At 49.0% G+C, this 21,036-nt stretch overlaps 1 protein-coding gene across 1 annotated transcript in view; it reads left to right on the forward strand.

The window, feature by feature from the left end:
• dock10 (dedicator of cytokinesis 10) overlaps positions 1–20,087 on the forward strand; it is a 37,074-nt gene extending 16,987 nt beyond the window's left edge. Inside the window, 33 exon segments of the mRNA XM_067246655.1 lie at positions 162–280; positions 507–576; positions 2,090–2,203; positions 2,441–2,512; positions 2,898–3,044; positions 3,593–3,676; positions 3,789–3,885; positions 4,483–4,515; positions 4,676–4,854; positions 5,015–5,131; positions 5,226–5,331; positions 5,486–5,607; positions 5,871–5,985; positions 6,167–6,233; positions 6,861–6,908; positions 8,999–9,097; positions 10,231–10,343; positions 10,443–10,558; positions 10,831–10,968; positions 11,172–11,354; positions 11,587–11,697; positions 12,042–12,257; positions 12,444–12,501; positions 13,350–13,448; positions 14,524–14,630; positions 14,953–15,075; positions 15,297–15,410; positions 16,335–16,481; positions 16,640–16,850; positions 18,250–18,440; positions 18,648–18,748; positions 19,077–19,215; positions 19,700–20,087. Coding sequence (XP_067102756.1) covers positions 162–280; positions 507–576; positions 2,090–2,203; positions 2,441–2,512; positions 2,898–3,044; positions 3,593–3,676; positions 3,789–3,885; positions 4,483–4,515; positions 4,676–4,854; positions 5,015–5,131; positions 5,226–5,331; positions 5,486–5,607; positions 5,871–5,985; positions 6,167–6,233; positions 6,861–6,908; positions 8,999–9,097; positions 10,231–10,343; positions 10,443–10,558; positions 10,831–10,968; positions 11,172–11,354; positions 11,587–11,697; positions 12,042–12,257; positions 12,444–12,501; positions 13,350–13,448; positions 14,524–14,630; positions 14,953–15,075; positions 15,297–15,410; positions 16,335–16,481; positions 16,640–16,850; positions 18,250–18,440; positions 18,648–18,748; positions 19,077–19,215; positions 19,700–19,747 — 3,804 coding nt within the window. The 3' untranslated portion in view covers positions 19,748–20,087.
• Positions 20,088–21,036: the final 949 nt, after the last annotated feature.

The raw sequence follows: 21,036 nt of genomic DNA on the forward strand, positions 1-21,036 counted from the left end.
GAGAGGAAGATGGGAGAGATACATTGTTTCAAATTGTCTTCTCTCTCTCTCTCTCTCTCTCTCTCTCTCTCTCTCTCTCTCTCTCTCTCTCTCTCTCTCTCTCTCTCTCTCTCTCTCTCTCTCTCTCTCTCTCTCTCTCTCTCTTTCTCTCTCTCTTCCAGGGCCTGCTCAGTATGGAGAAGATCCCAGCCATCATTCGCTTCCTGCCTGTCCTGTTCAACCAGCTGTTCAAGGTTCTCACTCAGAACGACAACGACGAGGTCACTGCTGCTACCACCAGGTAACCAGCGGTACTGCAGCCACACTCTAGTCTGCTCTGCAAAAAGCTGCCCTTCTCCTTCTTCTAGAGAAGTGCTCCTCTGCACAGCTGGTACCTATCCAGGCATATCAGATTATTGATGTCAAAAAGAATGGTTCTATCTAATGGAGTCTTAAATGTTGCAGACAGGTTGCCAGATTCTGAAGATATTCCTGATGCTCGTCTTTTGACATGTCATTTTTCCAAGGGTGCTGGTCCACATTGTAGCCAAGTGCCATGAAGAGAACCTGGACCACTACCTGCACTCCTACATCAAGGTACAATCAAGGTTCAACTCATTACATGGTACAATAGCTGATGTGGGTGTGTAGGGGGAGGCTGTGCGTGTGTGTTTATGTGTGTGTTTACAAGGGTGTGGGTAGATTTTTCATAATGAGGTGTCTGGCTGTGAGGAGGGTAGGGGGGGTCAGCTCAGAGACAGCTTCATTAGAAGAGGGAGAGAAGAGGCTTTGTGTGAGTGCATGCGGTGCGTGTGTGTGTGTGTGTCAGCACAAGAGTGGATGAGTGTCTAGGGCTGTGTGCCCAGGACATTGTGGATAGAGAGAGAGTCAAAGAGAGGGGGAGAGATCGAGGGACAGAGAAAGGGATGAGGGACAGAGAGGGACAAAGAGAGAGAGAGATGGGGGAGACAGAGGGATGGAGAGAGGTAGGGGAGATACAGGGATGGAGAGAGGTAGAGGGATGGAGAGAGGAATGGGGAGGGAACTGAAAGAGGGGCGATGGAGAAGGAGAAAGAGGGAGGCCAAAGGAACCCTGGTGTGTTTAGTCAGAGACAAGAGCTGTTTGTTGGGTGAGAGGGAGAGAGCCAGGGAGGGGAGGGAGAGAGCGGGAACAGAGGAAGAGAGGGAAGAAGGAGGGTAGAATATGGAGGGAGGGAAGGAATGGGGTTCTAGAGAGAGACTAGAGAACCTCAAGAGCTGCTTCAGGATAACGACAAAGAAAAGGAGAATACTACACTTGATCTGCAGGAGGTGAAGGAGGGAGGGAGGGAAGGGAGGAGGTAGTGGGCGGTATGTGAGGGAGGGATGGAGGGAGGGAAGGAGGAGGGGGGAAGGATGTGTGAGGGATGGATGGAGGGAGGGAAGGAGGAGGGGGGAAGGATGTGTGAGGGATGGATGGAGGGAGGGAAGGAGGTGGGGGGAAGGATGTGTGAGGGATGGATGGAGGGAGGGGGATGCATGGATGGATGGGTAAGGGATGGATGGATGGATGGATGGAGGGAGAGAGGGAGGGAGGGAGGAGAAAGAATGGGAGGGCTGATCTATTGGAACTGGTGTTACCATAGCAACTGATTGGCATGGTGCTCTGGGGTAGCAGCAAGCAATTTCGACCAGTAGTGTGTGTGTGTGTGTGTGTGTGTGTGTGTGTGTGTGTGTGTGTGTGTGTGTGTGTGAGTGTGCATACTCTGTATGTGTGTGAACGTGTTTTAAAGAGAAAAAAGGAGGGGAGAGAGGTGGGGGGTGGGGTGAATGACGTCAGTAATGAAAAGGTGTTGGATGCTGTACTATGAGCACAAGGACTACCAGCATAAGGAAATCAGATATTAAAAAAATACTCAAGTATGTATGCCCACAACCAATCACTCCACCTCCCTTCAGCACTGACGACTCATCATCTAGCTATCATTAGCATCCATGCTACCGGAGGAATAGATACTATTCTCTAGCCATCATTAGCTATACATAGAGATATGTGTGTGTTATGTGCGTGTGTGGGTCTGCGTGTTTGTGTGTGTGTTCACCCTAACTTCTTTATTCTCTCCGTGGTCAGTTTGTGTTCCGGACTGAGTCACATGGTTTCAGGACAGTACATGAGGAGCTGGCCAAGGGCATGACCTCTGACCTGAAGAGCAACGAGCAGCCAGCTGTCAGGAACATACTCCGGGTGAGTTAACCCCTAGGCATCATGGGAAGTGTAGTTTTCTAGTGATTCTCTAGTTAGTGTGACTAAGGTTTGATATACAATATAAAGGTATATTATTGTATCTCATTGGCCTGTGAAATAGGCTTTTAAATGATTTTGTTGTTTCCTATGAACATTTCCTATGTGACTCATCTGTGATCACCAACCCCTGTGTGTGACCTCTGTGTGACCTCTGTGTGACCTGTCCCCCTCTCTCAGTTCTCCTGGTTCTTCATGGAGCTGATGGTGAAGTCCATGGCCCAGCACCTGGTGGACGCCGACAAACTCAAGGTATTCAAACCTCAAACAGGAAGTCTCTCTTAGAAGAAGCTACAGGTAAACAGCAAGCAACAGCAAACAGTGAGGATAAAACATGTGAGAAGAAATAGAGACAGGTTCAAACAAACACAATCATGACATGTACTGGATGTATCTCACGTCCCCTCAATGTCCCCTATGGTTCCTCATAATCCCTCAATGCTGCTCATGGTTCCTCCACAATTCCTCCATGTTCCTAAAGTTTGTTCGAAGTTCCATCAGGGTTCATCAACGTACCTCAGGATTTCTTTACTATCGTCAGGGTGCCTCTAGGTTCCTCAGGGTTCCTCTAGGTTCCTCACAGTTCTTCTAGGTTCCTCATGGTTCCGCTGTGTTCCTCTCTGTTGTGTTCTCCAAGCTGCCGCGACCCCAGCGGTTCCCCTCAACCTACCTGAACCGTGTGGAGACCCTGGTGATGACAGTGTCGGACCACGTGTTCTGGAAGAACAAGGACCTGGCTGAGGAGACGCGCAGCGCCAACCTGGCTGTGGCAGCCTTCGTCAAGGTGGGACACACACACACAGGACTTCATGCACATATACACACATATACATACACACAAATACCAATACGTACACAAACACCACACTCTCAACACACTGCTGACTATCACAACATCTATTAGCATCAAACACACAGACACACACACAGCCTGTCTCTGAGGACAGCGTGTCTGCGTGTGATTGACAGATGATTATGAGGCTGAGATCGATGCATTCTGAATAGATAAATGACCTTCACTCTGCTGTTACATATTGATCGCTCCACTAGCTTTGTTTAATGGTCTCTTCTCTCATTAACTAATGTTCTCCCTTTCTTTTCTCCTTCTCTTATACCTCCACTCAACCTTCACTTCTTCTGCCCTCCTCTCCTTCCCTCTCTCCCTTCCTCCCCTCTTTGTTTTGACTTTCCTCTCTTTCTCTTTACGCTGCTTTACGTCCTTCTTCCCCCTCTCTCCTTCTCCATCCTCTCTCTCCTTCTCCATCCTCTCTCTCCTTCCCTCCTCCTTCCCTTCCTTCAACTCCTCCTCCCTCCCCCCTCCCCCTCCCACAGCGCTGTTTTACCCTGATGGACAGGGGCTTCACCTTCAAACTGATCAGCAACTACATCAACATGATCACTGCCACCGACAGCAAGGTAACGCCCGCACACCGCTCCAAGCGACAGGGTAACACACACACACACCCAGACAGCGATGTTAAACAAGACTCCAAGGCGTATCTGAAGTGTTATTGCTGTCGTTCTGCAGGTGCTGTGTGAGCTGAAGTTTGAGTTCCTGAGGGATGTGTGTAACCACGAGCATTACATCCCACTCAGTCTGCCTCTCCCCTCCGCCCGCATCACAGGTACTAGCCCCTCCCATCCGCCCGCATCACAGGTACTAGCCCCTCCCCTCCGCCCGCATCACAGGTACTAGCCCCTCCCCTCCGCCCGCATCACAGGTACTAGCCCCTCCCCTCCGCCCGCATCACAGGTACTAGCCCCTCCCATCCGCCCGCATCACAGGTACTAGCCCCTCCCCTCCGCCCGCATCACAGGTACTAGCCCCTCCCATCCGCCCGCATCACAGGTACTAGCCCCTCCCATCCGCCCGCATCACAGGTACTAGCCCCTCCCCTCCGCCCGCATCACAGGTAGTAGCCCCTCCCATCCGCCCGCATCACAGGTACTAGCCCCTCCCCTCCGCCCGCATCACAGGTAGTAGCCCCTCCCCTCCGCCTGCATCACAGGCACTAGGCCCTTCCCTCTGCCCACATCCAAGATATTAGCCCTTGAAATGTGAGGTGAACCAAACGCACCTGAACTGCTTTGTCTGTCTGCGTGTGTTCAAAGCAGGTTAGGTATGGAATAGCTGTAGTTCATTTTGATCTCTCATCGTCATTTCATATAACTCTCTCTTTCTCTCCTCCCTCTCTTTCTATCTGTCCATCTGTTCATCCCAGACAGAGCATCACCTGAAATACAAACATCCCATGGTAATTATCTGTTATGTTGACTGTGCACAATGTCATATGCAGTTATAGCGAAAAATACATCCTGTAATTCTGTCTCTCTCTCTCTCTCTCTATCCCTCTCTCTCTCTCTCTCTCTCTCTCTCTCTCTCTCACACATCCCTCTTTCTCTCCTGCCCTCTAGTGTCTGTCCCAGAGTACAGCCTGACAGGGGAGTTCTGCAGGAAGCACTTCCTCACGGGCCTGTTGCTACGGGAACTGGGCCTGGCATTGCAGGACGAGCAGGACCTGCGTCACCTGGCCCTCGCCACACTGAAGACCCTGATGGCCAAGCACTCGCTGGACGCCCGCTACGCCACCAAGGCACGCACGCAGACACGCTCTTTTTGGAAATTATCCCATTCTCTTTCTGTCCCGCTCGTACTCTCTCTCTCTCTCTCTCTCTCTCTCTCTCTCTCTCTCTCTCTCTCTCACTTTCTCACTCCATCTGTCTGTCAGTTGACATATTTCTTTCTCCCCCCAGGAGAAGCAGGCCAGGATCGCCTCCCTCTACCTCCCCCTGTACGGTCTGATCCTGGACAACATGCCTCGCTTCTTCCTTAGGGACCTGTTCCCTGTTTATTTCCCCCCCAGCGACCAGGTACCAGCACACACACACACATACGCATCCACACACACACATACTGAGACACACACACAGTCCTGACCTGTCTCCCTCCCCCCCCTTCTCCCAGGGGTCCCGAGATGATGTCAGTGTTGCAGGGGGCGTGGTCCCTGTCATTCGCCATGGTAACTCAGTAGATGCCTCCTTCTCAAAAGAAGTTCTCAATTCCATCACAGGTATTGAAATTGCATTATTGTGTGTGTGTGTGTGTGTGTGTTATTTGCTTCTGTCTTTTCCCATTACGCTGTGTGTTAAAATATGATAATAAAAACATAACTGTCCCCCTATCCGTCCTCCCCCTCCATCCTTCCCTTCTCCCCCTTCCCCCAGCCTTCTCCTCTCTGGCTGTTGCCACGGGCAACCAGGCGGACTCGCGAGGCTCGCTTATCAGCATGGATTCCAACCCCAGCACCTGTGACAGGACCAGCGAGAAGATGGATGGATGTGAAAAGGTAAGGAATGGAGAGGAGAGGTGAGGAGAGCAGAGCAGAGCAGAGGAGAGGAGAGTATGAGAGAAAACCTCAGTAGAGGAGGGGAATTTGAAGGCAGAGAAGGAGGAGCAGATGGAAAAAGAGAAGCCTTGAGAGACGCCACCAACCTGGTTCCTCAGACAGGAAATGTCAAAGATACCACTCTGGTCTGTTAACATATCGGACCGTGTGTGTGTGCCTGTGTGTGTCTGCTTTTGTGTGTGTGTGCACATCCTCCTCTTCAGTTTGCCCGCCCGCAGTCTCTGATTGGTTTCGGCTCTCGCTGTGACAAGCTGGACCAATCAGAGACACGCAGTCTGCTCATGTGTTTCCTCCACATCATGAAGACCATCTCGGAAGGTACACTCCCACCCCAACAACAGGCCACCACACACCTCTACCCACACACCACACTCAAACACAAATTCAGACAGGCACCAACTGGGTGCCAAATCAAATGCACCTTGGTTATCTCAACAGTAAAAACCATATTACCAGTGTTGAGTGTTAACGGTTCTGTAATTTCTCTCTCTCTCTGCAGAAGTGCTGGTGTCCTACTGGCACCGAGCAGTCCATCAAGAGATCTCTGACTTCTTCAACATCCTGGAGTGAGTCCGCTCTTCATCCTCCACTTCATCTTCCACAGAACGGGGAGGAGAGAAGAAATGATTGCAGAGCAGAGAGATGAAAGACAGAACGACAGAGAAAGAAATTGGAGAGGAGAGGAGGGGAGAGGGGGTGGAAGGGGATGGAAGAGAAGATTGTAATGGAGGGGAAGCTGGGCAGAGAGCAGTAAAAGAGTGATAAAAGCAGAGAGAGATGAGAGGAGAGATAGAGACAGGAGTGTAGAGAGTATGCACAGTTTAATTAAAGAGAAAAGGAATAGACATAGCGAAGGAGGGAGGGTTTAAGTAATTGAGTAAGAAAGACTGTGAATAGAGAGAGACTAGAAATAAAACAGAAAGAGCGAGATTTCAAGAGAGAGGATAAGAAAATGTGAAAGTAGAGATAGTATTGTATCATCTCGCTCCAGAACCCTGCTGATCTCCTTTTTGTGTAGTAAAGCTAGCTGCTTCCTGTCTGAGTCATCAACTGGCCTCAAATACTCCAGCTCTCTCACACAAACACACAAACACATGGTTATCCTCTTTCCATCTCTCCGTCTCTTCCTTTCTCTACCTCCATTTCTTTCTCTTTCCCCCTCTCTTCCTCCCTCTGTCTCCATCTCTCTCCAGGTTGTGTCTACAGCACTTCAGGTTCCTGGGGAAGCGTCACATTGCCAGGTAAGTCTTCCTGCTGACTCCTCTCTTTTAATTCTCTCCTCTCCTCCCTATCTCTTCTCTCACCTCCTCTCTCTCTCTACTCTTCTCTCCTCTCCTCCCTGGCCTCCCCTAAAGGACACACAACATGCAGCCAGAATGTTTTAAGAGTCACATCACGCCATCATCTTATTTGTTCAATATGCACACACACACACACACATGAAGAGAACAGCCACATACTGTACATACACTAATGTGTGTTCTGTATGCACAAGCACACCCAACCACAAGTGAAGGAGGAGGGAGGGGGGCAGAGGGGAAGAAGGAAAAGAGGGGAAAGAAGAGAAGGAGGGAGACGGCAGAGGAGTCTAAGCTCCAGATCTGCTGTTGTCTGCTGAACATCTTTCTGCTAGTGTTTGCAGGCGCAGCTGGTGTGTGTGTGTGTGTGCAGCGGTGTGTGTTGATTGTGTGTGTGTGTGTGTGTGTGTGTGTGTGTGCAGCGGTGTGTGCGTGCATGTCCTGGAACTAAGCCTATTGGCACAGACAGACATTCAGACAGTTTCCTTTCTTGTGGATATAATTCCACGCTGCTAATTTAATTAGCCCTGTGTGCTGACTGTGTGCTGGGAAGAAGCTTAATCTGCTACATGCTACAGCTGGAGTCTATCCTACAGCTCCCTGGACTAGCTGTAGGACTAGCTGTAGGACTAGCTGTAGGACTAGCTGTAGGACTAGCTGTAGGACTAGCTATAGGACTAGCTGTAGGACTAGCTGTAGGGCTAGCTGTAGGACTAGCTGTAGGACTAGCTGTAGGACTAGCTGTAGGAGAAGGTAAAGGGGTAGGAAGGAGCAGACAGGTGGGGAAGAAAGAACAGTGGAGGAGGGAGTTACCTATCTATCTACCTATCTGTCTGTCTGTCTGTAAATCTATCATTCTGTCTTTGTCTCTATCCATCTTTCTATTTATCTCTATATGAACAGAAGCACAATGTCAAACTGCATTACAAGCAGTATTAAGACCATCATTGTTACATAGTACACACCTGATGTTAGTTACTAACATACTGGGATCCTGTCATACCTCCCCCCTACACCCCTGCAGTGTTGCATGCATTGGTGTGTGCATAGATCTGTTTATTGATTGTGTTAATGGCTTCCCTATGTCCACACACATGGATTTGTTTGACCTCACATACAACATGTATGTGCATACTACCACCATGTTACAACTGTAGCTCTTTGTTTAGGGGGATAACTCACCTCAAGTTTGAGTGCTAGTTCCTTTCTGTGAATAAAAAGGGTTTGTGTGTGTGTGTTTGTAAAGCTCTCTCTTGGAAGTCGCTTTGGATAAAAGCGTCTGCTAAATGAATAAATGTTTGTGTGTATGCTGCATGCTCTTATCTTTTAACTGTCTGTGTAGCATGACAATCCTCCAGTTCATCACCTTTACCTGGAACTGCTGTTGATTGGCTTATAGTACTGGCTGCTTTGTCTTGATTGGCATATAGTTCTTCCTGCTTTATGTTGATTGTCTTTTAGTTCTCTGGACTCTGTGTTGATTGGCTTATACATGAGATATTTCTGCTTTGTGCTGATTTAGGCTCTCGGGCCCTGGTGTGTGTTGATTGGCTCTCAGCTCTGTCTGCTGTGTAGATTGGCTGTTCTGGCGTGGTGTGTTGTGACCTCAGGGTCATCTCTTGGTCGTTAGGATCTAGTTTCTAGAGCTTTTTAGATACAATCGGTCCATTATGCTTAGTCCCCTTCAACAAAGCCCCAACCCCTCACCCCGGACCCCTTTTAGAACGCTAACCCTTACATTAAACTAACATTATACCAAAGCTCTGCCAAGATGAGCTACCCACGCTAATCTTATAACCCTAACCCGGACTACTGCTACAATTCCATGTGTTTTATATGACTTCTGACCCTAACCCTGGCTGTTCCCTCTCACTAACCCTTCCTCTGCCCAGCCTCATAGAACACTCTCCACTGCTAGCTTAGCTTATCAGTGAGGATGATGATGGTGATGTTAATGATGATGATGGTGGTGGTGGTGGGGATGATGAAGGTGTGACCTAACTAACGCTGGCATGTGATTGGCTCGTGGACAGGAAGCTAGCGGCGGCAGTAAAGCTGGCCCAGGCCACCCAGACCAATGGCACGCTGAAGGGTGCTAACCACGCCCCCTCCTCTGGCCTCCTCCCGCAATGGTAAACACTCACCACCAGGGGGCGCTCTCATCCTCTCGGCTCTCACCCAAGGCCTGTTTCAGTCCTTTAACAATGCATCCTTGCTCCTTTCCTCATCTCCTATAGGCTATTATTTGATCTAAAATGATTGGATGGGTATGAATTAAGTCTCCTCTGATTAGTTGTTACCTATCCTGTCATGTCAGTGATGGAATGGATATTCAAACAGGACCGAGCTAGGAAAGGGCTTCGCGACCAAACGCACCCTGGTCAGAATGCTAAAGTAGTTGATTCGGCATACTTCAGGTCCTTGGTGAGCAAATCGTGCTTCTCTGATGTAATGAATGGGCTCTGAGGGAAGAAAATCAAATGCAGCTCGAGTATTTGAATGTGGTTTTCTCTAAGCTATACAGGAACATGGGGGACACTGCAAGGTGTTCAGTAGGTTGTTGGTACAGTACGAGTTAGCTAGCTAGCGAAAGTCCAATGCTCAATGTTCAATGTAGATGTCGACCACCATTACATCCTGTTCTGTAGTTGTGAACAGTGTTAACAGTGAACCCATGATGCACCAGCGAGCCATGTGACTTCCTGTCCCTGTCAGCCTCTGTTCTCCCAGCATGCCCCTCACCATACCTGTGGTGTCCTGTGATTGGCTAGTCCTAGTCCTTGTCTGCACCCTCTCCACACCCTGATTTAAATTGAAACCCTCTAACAGCAAGTCCTTATAAGTACTTCCTGGTCAGGTAAAGCTCCCTGTTGATATGCCAACGAGACATTCTCAACACACAATGATCTTTTAGCATCTCCTTATATGGAGTGTATGGAGATGGCCTACCACATACGTGACCTAAATAAGCTCGCCCTACCAGTAAACTACCCTACCCCTCCCTGTGACCAGGGGTGTAGAAAATGGGTTAGGATGAGTTTGCTGCTGTTGGAATTTCCCCTAGTGAATGTATAAAGTTCCTGTCTGCCTACCTACCTGCCTTGAGTGTTTGGTAGAGAGAGGAACATGTGTAGATCATGTCTCAGGGATGCCTCCCTCCTGAAAAGGACAGTCACTGCAGACGGTCAGGTGTCATGTTTTGGTTTGAGAGTACGTCTGTGCTCTGTGTCTGTCTGCTGGTGACCTCATCTCTGTTGGCCACCAGGATGACATCATCAGCGCAGGACGGCCATCGCCACGCCCGCTCCCAGACCATGCCCATCATCAGAGCCAAGAACGCCCTGACCAACCCGAAGCTGCTGCACATGATGGAGACGGGTAACACACACACATCCCACACTCCAAACCTCACTGTCTCTTTCACACACACACACACGCTTGGTGGTGTACTGACCCAGAGGTTGCTGTGCTCCCCAGACGGGCCCATCCCTGAGGGAGACTGTCTGAGCCCCACTGACATCGAGGCCAACCTGTCTACCGAGGTGTCCCTCACTGTGCTGGACACCCTGGGGCTGTTCATACAACACCACAAGGTCTGCACATCTCTGTCTGTGTCTCTGGATGTCTCTCTCTCTGTCTGTGTCTATGGATGTCTCTCTCTCTGTCTCTATATAGTGTCACTAGCCAGGCGAGCTTGCTGTTAATACATATTAAAGCATTCACTGCATAAACTGACTGCACTGAAATACTTCAGTTATCTATCGCCCCCTAGTGGACTCACTACCCCAGTAATTAAGTCAATATTATGTACAAATATATCAGTGTCTGTTAATGTTGTTGATTTTAGTGTTGTTTTTGTTTACAGAAGCAGCTGTTGCAGGACGAGGGTCAGAACGCTCTGATAAAGAAGGTTCTGGACACCTACCTTCTCTTCTTCCACATCAACCAGTCCACCGCCACCCTACAGCATGTCTTCGCCGCGCTGCGCCTCTTCATACAGAAGGTATCTGACACACACTTGTCATACAGAAGTCGTACACACACACACGTAGCACACCCTCCAGAACACACATACTGTACACACTCACATTTAAATAACTAAATTCATCATTCATCCCAATAATTTTTACAATTATAAATGCCCCCCCCCCAAACACACCTCCTTCCCTTTCCCCTCCTCCCTCCCTCCCTCCTCCCCCACCCCAGTTCCCCTCTGCGTTCTTCCAGGGCAAGGCGGACCTGTGTGGCTGCCTGTGTTACGAGATCCTCAGGTGCTGTAACCATCGCTCCAGCTCCACCCAGACCGAGGCCTCCGCCCTCCTCTACTTCTTCATGAGGAACAACTTTGAGTTCACCAAGGGCAAATCCATCGTCCGCTCACATCTGCAGGTAGGTCTCTTTTCCTCTCTCTCTCTCTCTCTCTCTCTCTCTCTCACTCTCTCTCTCTCTCTCTCTCTCACTCTCTCTCTCTCTCTCTCTCTGTCTCTCTCTCTCCCTCTTCCTCTCTTTCTCCCTTTACTAGTCTGTGGCTTCATTTCTCTCATTCTTCTCTGTACTCTAAACAGCTCCTGTTCTCCCCTCACTTCATTCTCTCCTCTATTTCTCCTCTCCTCTCTTCCAGGTCATCAAGGCAGTCAGTCAGCTGATAGCTGATGCAGGAATAGGAGGATCCAGGTTCCAACAGTCTCTCGCCATCATCAACAACTTCGCCAACGGAGATGCTCCACTCAAGGTTGGGCCCCACTCACCCACTCTCTCACCCACTCACTCACTCTCTCACTCACCCACTCTCTCACCCACTCACTCACTCTCTCACCCACTCACTCTCTCACCCACTCTCTCACCCACTCACTCACTCTCTCACTCACTCTCTCTCTCACCCACTCACTCACTCTTTCACCCACTCACTCACTCTCTCACCCACTCACGCTCTCACCCACTCACTCACTCGCTCATTACCACTGCATTTACATCACTACGACTGTGTTACAACCGCTAATGAGTTAAAATGGTGCCATTCATGACTCGTGTTACAGCCATGTCACCAAGACCCTAAAACACGGGTGTTGTTTTCAGAACACAGCATTCCCGGCGGAGGTGAAGGATCTGACCAAACGGATCCGGACGGTCCTGATGGCCACGGCCCAGATGAAGGAGCACGAGAAGGACCCGGAGATGCTGGTGGACCTGCAGTACAGCCTGGCCAACTCCTACGCCAGCACGCCCGAGCTCAGACGCACCTGGCTGGAGAGCATGGCCAAGATCCACGTCCGCAACGGAGACCTGTCTGAGGTGCAGAGCTGGGGGCGGGTAGGCGGGGAGGGCAATCATGGGGGTGGGTCATAGGGACAGGCCTGGGGGGGTCTGGGAAGAGTTATGTGTTTTGGCCTGTAAAGGCGTCTGTTTAAATGCATACACTACCATAAGGATGCTATGGTTGTGTCGTGTTACATGGAGAACCTGTGATTTGTCTGTCAGGCGGCCATGTGCTACATCCACATCTCTGCCCTGATCGCTGAGTCTCTGAAGAGGAGAGGTGAGAACACACACTCTCCGCTGACGCCACAAAGCCTCCGCTGTGTGTGTGTGTGTGTGTGTAGGTGTGTGTGCATGTGTGAGCCTCTCCTCTCTCCCGCCAGGCTATCTATCTGTCTATCTATCTGTCTGTCTGTCTGTCTGTTTGTCTGTCTATCCATCCTCATTTTGTCTGCCAGCATATTTGTCTGTACATCTCCAGGGCGACTAGTCTCCGCCACTCGTGGTCACATGGGTGTGTAGCATGTCTATCTGCACGCGTGTGCTGGCAGCTGGCGTGTGCATGCTTCACTGCATGTTAGAGTGCAGCGTGTGTCTCTCTGCCTCTGGGCTAGCATGCTGCGTCCCACAGTTCTGTACTGGAAACACACCCTACTGTACCCTACCGTGTCGTACCGTACCTCACCGCTGGCTTGATGGACTCAACCTGGTCAAATCAACTGGAGTCATTAAGTTAAACTGTAAACCACCTCCTCCTCCTCCTTCCTCTCCTACTCCTCCTCCTGCTCCTGTTGCTCCTCTCCTTCCACTCTCTACTTTTCCCCCTGCTTCCTCTCCTCCTCCCTTGTCCTCCTACTCCACCTGCTCCTCTCCATCCTCTCTCCTTCCCCTCTCCTCAACTTCCTCCTCCTCCTCCTCCTCTTCTTCCTCCTCCTCTTCCCTCTCTCCTCCTCCCCTCCTTCTCCTGCCCCTCTATCTCTTGCTCCTCCCCCCTCCTTTATCCCCCTCATCCCATCCTCCCCTATATACTCCTCCCCTATCTCCTCCTCCCCTCTCCTCTCCCCTCTCCTCCTCCCCTATCTCCTCCCCCCTCTCCTCCTCCCCTTCCCCCTCCTCCTGTCCTCGCAGGCTACTGGAGAGCAGACAAGGCCCGGATGGTGCAGCTGTCCCCAGAAGAGGGTCCTGTCTATAACTGTAGCTCCCTACTAACCCCCCGTGACCACGACAGTGAGTGTGCTACCCTGGGGGATGGGGGGCAGGGGGAGGGGTAGCAGCCCAGAGGAGGTGTGAGGTGGGGTGGGCAGCGAGGAGGGGGTCCTGAGAAGTCTATAGATGGTGGGACGGGGTGGATGTCAGAGAGGTGTAGGGCTGGGCTACCTTACTGGACGAGGGGCCGGGGAGGGTGAGGAGAGGGGAGGGTGACAGGAGAGTGAAAGGACGTAAGGGAAAGGTAGATGAGAGCAGGGTTAGTGGGAGGTGAGGGGAGGGTTAGTGCGAGGTGACAGGAGGGTTAGAAGAGGGTAAGGGGGGGTGCCAGTCTTCATAGCAGGACCAAGCCGTCCATCTCCACCCTCCAGTAGAACACGGGACTGTGGACTGGGCTCCACTGCTCCACCCTGACCTGACCTATCACAGATCCCTTTTGAGAGATCCCCTTTCAGAGATCTCACCTGAGAGATCACCTTAAAGAAATCCCCTTTCAGAGCTCTCACCTGAGAGATCACCTTAAAGAGATCCCCTTTCAGAGATCTCCCCTTTGAGAGATCCCCTGTGAGAGATCCCCTTTAATGGCTCCCCTATGAGAGATCCCCTGTGAGAGATTCCCTTTAATGGCTCCCCTATGAGAGATCACCTTTGAGAGATCTCATGTTTTGTTGTCCACCCTGTGAGAGCTGTGTCTGTTGATGTCTGTTGATGTCCACTCAAGTCAAGTCTCCCTGGATGGACTGTTGGAGAAGCATGTTCACTATGAATGTGCTGAACACCTGATATGGAACACAGTCAGTGTTACTGCAAGCACTGCCCCTCTGTATGTATTTGTGTGTGCGTGTTTGCAGATAGTACGTGTGTGTGAGAAACATTCATTAGTCAGTGTTGGTGTAATACTGGTCCTGTTGCAACAGCAGCAGATGCCTTCGAGTGACTACAACTTCCTGGATTCCCTCCTCTATCCTCCAAGCAGCAATATGTTAGCACAAACACCACAGAGGAAGACCGTATAATACCACAGAGTCGGGGTGGGGCACAAACAAAATGTTATGCTGACTTGTTGTGATGTCATGTCCTGTGCGCCCCCCCCCAGCTTCCTTCTCCATGGGCTGGGCAGCGTTCGTGTGCATCAGCCCCAACGTGAAGGAGGAGGGTGCCATGAAGGAGGACACGGGTACCCAGGACACACCCTATACCGAGGTACACACACACACACCCTACACCGAGGTAGACACACACACAGCATTCACCGAGGTATATACGAGGTATAGGGAGTCAGGTGGCTGAGCGGTTAGGGAGTCGGGCTAGTAATCCGAAGGTTGCCAGTTCGATTCCCGGTCATGCAAACTGACGTTGTGTCCTTGGGCAAGGCACTTCACCCTACTTGCCTCGGGGGAATGTCCCTGTACTTACTGTAAGTCGCTCTGGATAAGAGCGTCTGCTAAATGACTAAATGTAAATGTAATGTAAAATACACACACACACATCCACCCTTAGCTTCTACACATCATTGTGTGTGCAGGACACCCTGGTGGAGCAGCTGGAGCTGTGTGTGGACTACCTGTGGAAGTCAGAGAGACACGAGCTCATCGCTGACATCAACAAACCCGTCATCGCCGTCTTCGAGAAGAGGCGGGACTTCAAGGTGATCTCACTGAGTTTCTCTGCAGTACACAGAGTGTGTTTGTGTGTGTGTGTTAGACGTGTGTGAGACGCACAAAAGACATTAATGTGTGGATGTGTATCTTTGTATGTGTGTGCGTGTGTGGATGTTTGCCTTGGTGTGGGTGTATGTGTGTATACAATTGTGTGTGTGTGTCTATCTGTGTGTGTGTGTGTGTGCGGTCGTGTGTGTGTGCACAACAGAGGCTGTCGGAGCTCTACTACGACATCCATCGTTCCTACCTGAAGGTGACAGAGGTGGTGAACTCTGAGAAGCGCCTGTTTGGAAGATACTACCGCGTGGCCTTCTACGGACAGGTGAGAACACACTTCACACTTCACACACACACACTCACACACACTCACACTCCGGAGACCTGAAACAATGGTGAGGAAAACATCGGTTAAGCTTCTGGACTAGACTCAGAAACAGAGAGAGAAACAGAGAGAAGGTGGGATGAGGAAAAGAAACGAGAGGAGAGAGAGAAAGAGGGGAACTCATCTCTTTAGTCTGTAACTCCTCCATCTGCTCTTCTCTCTTCTTTTCGGTTCTCTCTATCCAGGCTGCGGTAAGTGTTTTCTTCTCTTTCGTTCCAGTTTTCCTTTCTTCCTCTCTAACCTCCTCTCCTCCTCCCTCTCTCCTCTCTCCTCCATGGTTGACCACTGCTCTAACTAACCTGCTACTCCAGACCCCTGTGACCAGACACCTGTTTGCATATTAATAAACAGACATGCTTGATGTGTGTGTGTGTGTTATATGACCCTCCATATATAATCTTCAATAATTCTTACCTTTGAAGATCCCATTATAAGGTCCTTCAGGATCCAATGTTTATATACAGTATATTCTATTCTTAGAGAGATGTGTTTGTGGTTATTTTTTAGAAGACTGACAGGTAAAGATAACCTTCACTGACCCTTGAACTTTGATCCCATCGTGTTTGGAGAATGACCTCTTACTCAGCCACAGCCTAACACTGACGTCCTGTCCGACCTAATAAACTGCAGACTGACATGTGTGGTAACAATGTTCAGCCACTAGGTGGTGATGTGAGGCCACATGTACCATTAGCTAGAACGTTGATGTTTACAAACCCTCTCCTTGTAGGAGCACAGTCGCATCACAGATACACATTCTCAAACACGTTTACACTCACGCTGTCTCACACACAGACATCTCACTACACGCACACTCTCACACACACTCTGTCACACACACTCATGAGCGACGTGCTCTCTCAGGGCTTCTTTGAGGAGGAGGAGAGTAAGGAGTTCATCTACAAGGAGCCCAAGCTGACCGGTCTGTCAGAGATCTCCCAGAGGCTGCTTAAGCTCTACTCAGACAAGTTTGGAGCCGACAATGTCAAAATGATCCAGGACTCCAACAAGGTGAGTCAACCATGAGTCCAATACTGGCTGTGTGTTAGAGTGTGTGAGTTTGGGTGTGTGAGAAAGTATGTGAGATTGAATGTGTGTGTGTGATTCATGTTCCCTACAACCATGTCAAATCCTGTCCCTTCATCCATGTCATTTCCTGTTTCTGTCAGGTGAACCCCAAGGACCTGGACCCCAAGTTCGCCTACATCCAGGTGACCTATGTGGTCCCCTTCTTCGACGACACGGAGCAGCAGGAGAAGAGGACGGACTTTGAGCGCCATCACAACATCAACCGCTTCGTGTTTGAGACGCCGTTCACCCTCTCTGGGAAGAAGCATGGAGACGTGGAGGAGCAGTGCAAGAGACGCACCATCCTGACCAGTAGGTTTACTATCATGCTGACCAGTAGGTTTACTACCATCCTGACCAATAGGTTTACTACCATCCTGACCAGTAGGTTTACTACCATCATAACCAGTAGGTTTACTACCATCCTGACCAGTAGGTTCATCATCCTGACCAGTAGGTTTACTATCATCCTGACCAGTAGGTTTACTATCATGCTGACCAGTAGGTTTACTATCATGCTGACCAGTAGGTTTACTATCATCATGACCAGTAGGTTTATTACCATCATGACCAGTAGGTTTACTACCATCCTGACCAGTAGGTTTACTATCATCATGACCAGTAGGTTTACTACCATCCTGACCAATAGGTTTACTACCATCCTGACCAGTAGGTTTACTACCATCATGACCAGTAGGTTTACTACCATCCTGACCAGTAGGTTCATCATCCTGACCAGTAGGTTTACTATCATCCTGACCAGTAGGTTTACTATCATGCTGACCAGTAGGTTTACTATCATGCTGACCAGTAGGTTTACTATCATCATGACCAGTAGGTTTACTATCATCATGACCAGTAGGTTTACTACCATCCTGACCAGTAGGTTTACTATCATGCTGACCAGTAGGTTTACTATCATCATGACCAGTAGGTTTACTACCATCCTGACCAGTAGGTTTACTATCATCCTGACCAGTAGGTTCACCTTCATGACCAGTAGGTTTACTATCATCCTGACCAGTAGGTTCACCTTCATGACCAGTAGGTTTACTATCATCCTGACCAGTAGGTTTACTATCATCCTGACCAGTAGGTTTACTATCATGCTGACCAGTAGGTTTACTATCATCATGACCAGTAGGTTTACTATCATCATGACCAGTAGGTTTACTATCATGCTGACCAGTAGGTTTACTATCATCCTGACCAGTAGGTTTACTATCATGCTGACCAGTAGATTTACTATCATCCTGACCAGTAGGTTTACTATCATCCTGACCAGTAGGTTTACTACCATCCTGACCAGTAGGTTCACCTTCATGACCAGTAGGGGTACTATCATCATGACCAGTAGGTTTACTACCATCCTGACCAGTAGGTTCACCTTCATGACCAGTAGGTTCATTATCATGACCAGTAGGTTCACCTTCATGACCAGTAGGTTCATCATCCTGACCAGTAGGTTCACCTTCATGACCAGTAGGTTCATTATCATGACCAGTAGGTTCACCTTCATGACCAGTAGGTTCACCATCCTGACCAGTAGGTTTACCAAGTTCATGACTAGTAGGTTTATCTGAAGGTACTGATAGTGGTACCACCATAGGTCACAAAGCATGTGTGTGTGTGTGTGTGTGTGTGTGTGTGTGTGTGTGTGTGTGTGTGTGTGTGTGTGTGTGTGTGTGTGTGTGTGTGTGTGTGTGTGTAGCGAGCGCCAGCTTCCCGTACCTGAAGAAGCGTGTGCAGGTGGTGGAGCAGCACAGCACAGAGCTCAACCCTCTGGAGGTGGCTGTGGACGAGATGTCCCGCAAGGTGTCCGAGCTCAACCAGCTGTGCAACATGGCTGAGGTGGACATGATCAGGCTCCAGCTCAAACTACAGGGCAGCGTCAGCGTGAAGGCAAGGCCCTGCCCAGCGACACACACGCTTACACACACGCACACACACACACAGGGACACACACACACACGGACACACACACACACGGACATACACATGGACGCATGCACACACCACACAGACGAGACACCCGCTCGCCCACACGCTTTCTCTTTCTTACTCCATCTCTCCTTCCCTCCCGCCTTTTCCCCTCTCTTCCTCCTGCAGGTTAATGCAGGGCCTATGGCGTACGCCCGAGCCTTCTTGGAGGAGAAGAATGCCAAAAAGTACCCAGACAACCAGGTCAAACAGCTCAAGGAGATCTTCAGGTATCCCTCAGCACACTCTCAGATCACATATCTAGGTGTGGACATGTATTGTCAAGAGGAGCAGTACCAAAGAGGTCCAGTGTACCTGTACTTGTACTATTTACAAATGGATATACATTTGAAACTTGAACTAAAAACTATCCAATTCCATCCAAAGGCATTTTGGTCTGCACTTGTTGATAACTCCACTTGGAAATCTAAAACAAACTGAGAGGTTCCAGACTAATACGCATTTACAAATTGGTCTGGCGGTGCCAGGCTATGAGAAAATGTCCCAGGCAGGGTCGTGGTGTCTTACTTGCGTGATCCTCTCTATCGCCCCCTGCAGGCAGTTTGCAGAGGCGTGCGGCCAGGCGCTGGACGTCAACGAGAGACTGATCAAGGAAGACCAGCTGGAATACCAGGAGGAGATGAGGTCTCACTACCGAGACATGCTGTCTGAGCTCTCCACTGTCATGAACGAGCAGGTCCGTCTGCCCTCTACCTGCTACACACACACACACGTTCATACTCTTTCTTCTCTTTCTAGTGTCATCTATTGTATCAAGCTTTTTCTAGACTTTTAATTTTTATTTCCCGCTTGTGGTCTTCTCTTTTTTTTCTCCACGCTTCGCTCCTCTTCTCACCTGCTCTCCTTCTTTCCCTTTCCTTCCTCTCTCTTTCCCTCCTCTCTCTCCTCCTCCTCTTTCTTTCCCTCCTGTCTCTCTCTATGTCTCTCTCTCTTCTTCTCTTCATGTCTTCTTCTCTGTGCTCAGCTTCATAGAGGTTCTCTCTCCTCTGCTGCCTGCTCTTCTCCTGCTCTCTCTAACACTGTCTCTAAGACTGGTAGGTCTCTCTCTCTCACACACGCACACACACACACACGTAAAAACACACACGGTGGCCATGTGTACTTTTGTCATTGTCATTGTCCTGGCACCAACCACGTCTCTCTCTTTCTTTTCCCCACAGATCCCTTACACAAGACAACCCGGAACGGAACGACACAGCGGCTTTTAAACGGCCATTAGGATCGCTGGATACTGGCCAGTGCCCCGGAGAATCTGAAACGTATAAATGTATTGGTACAGAGCAGTGACTGATGGGAAATGTAGTCCTAAGGTGAAGGAGGAAGTGTCCAGCAGTGTGTAGATGTGATGGTGGTAGTCATAGATACCAGGCTGTTGGAATGGTACTTTGTTTTGGTTTATGTATGCTCTTTCCTCTAAGACCACCTCAGCTCTTAGTCTGTATACACACACGCACGCACACATTCACTTTAGACACACACACGCACACATTCACTTTACACACACATATATACACACGCACACATTCACTTTACACACACATATATACACACGCACACATTCACTTTACACACACATATACACACGCACACATTCACTTTACACACACATATACACACGCACACATTCACTTTACACACACATATACACACGCACACATTCACTTTACACACACATATACACACACACACAGACACATGGACTTTACACACATGCAATACATCAACAAACCCATACTCACTATACATATAAAACACACACACGCGCCTTCTCTCCAAAACCCTGACCCTTTAGAAAACAGTGACCTTATTGAGCTTGAGGTGCGTTCAACTGAACAAACATTTAACCACAGTATTTGTTCAATATTACCTACAGTGTTTCCATTTTTGCTGTTAAACCATTTTATTTTCTGCCAACTTTGACTGTTACATAAGGTTTTATCTGATGACAGTTGGAAATGTGAACTCGGATATTAGTGTCAGTCACATGACCTAATCAACCCCACCTGATTGGTTGAACCCACCTCTAGTTCCTGTCTGAATGTAGAGCAGTACAGTGCTAACACACCCGGGCTCTCTGCAGCTCAACCCTTTTCAAAACGCAAAGTTTTATGTTTTATAACATTTCTATGACCGATAAAGTTACTGTTGTTGTTATTATTTCCAGTACTGTTTTGAATTGTAAATAAGAATTATTAATATTTAAAATGTTTCTTTTTTATAAAAAAAAACAAAACCAAAAACAATATATGAATATTTGTTTAGCTAAATTAAAAAAGGAATAAACTAAAGTTTTATGTATAACCTTTAAATAAAATTTGTTAATGTCCAAAATCAGAGGGGTGATAATTATTTTCTTGAAAGTATACAGTTATCAAATATTAAAGTTTAGGGTCATCTTTCTTCTTATTCTTTCTCCCTATCTCTCTTTTCCTCCCTATCTCTCAACGTCTCTCTCCCTCCCCCTCTCCCTCCATCCCTCCCTCAGATGCCCTACATT

The sequence above is a fragment of the Osmerus mordax genome, chromosome 11 (genome assembly GCF_038355195.1).
Source record: "Osmerus mordax isolate fOsmMor3 chromosome 11, fOsmMor3.pri, whole genome shotgun sequence".
NCBI classification, from domain to species: Eukaryota; Metazoa; Chordata; class Actinopteri; order Osmeriformes; family Osmeridae; genus Osmerus; species Osmerus mordax.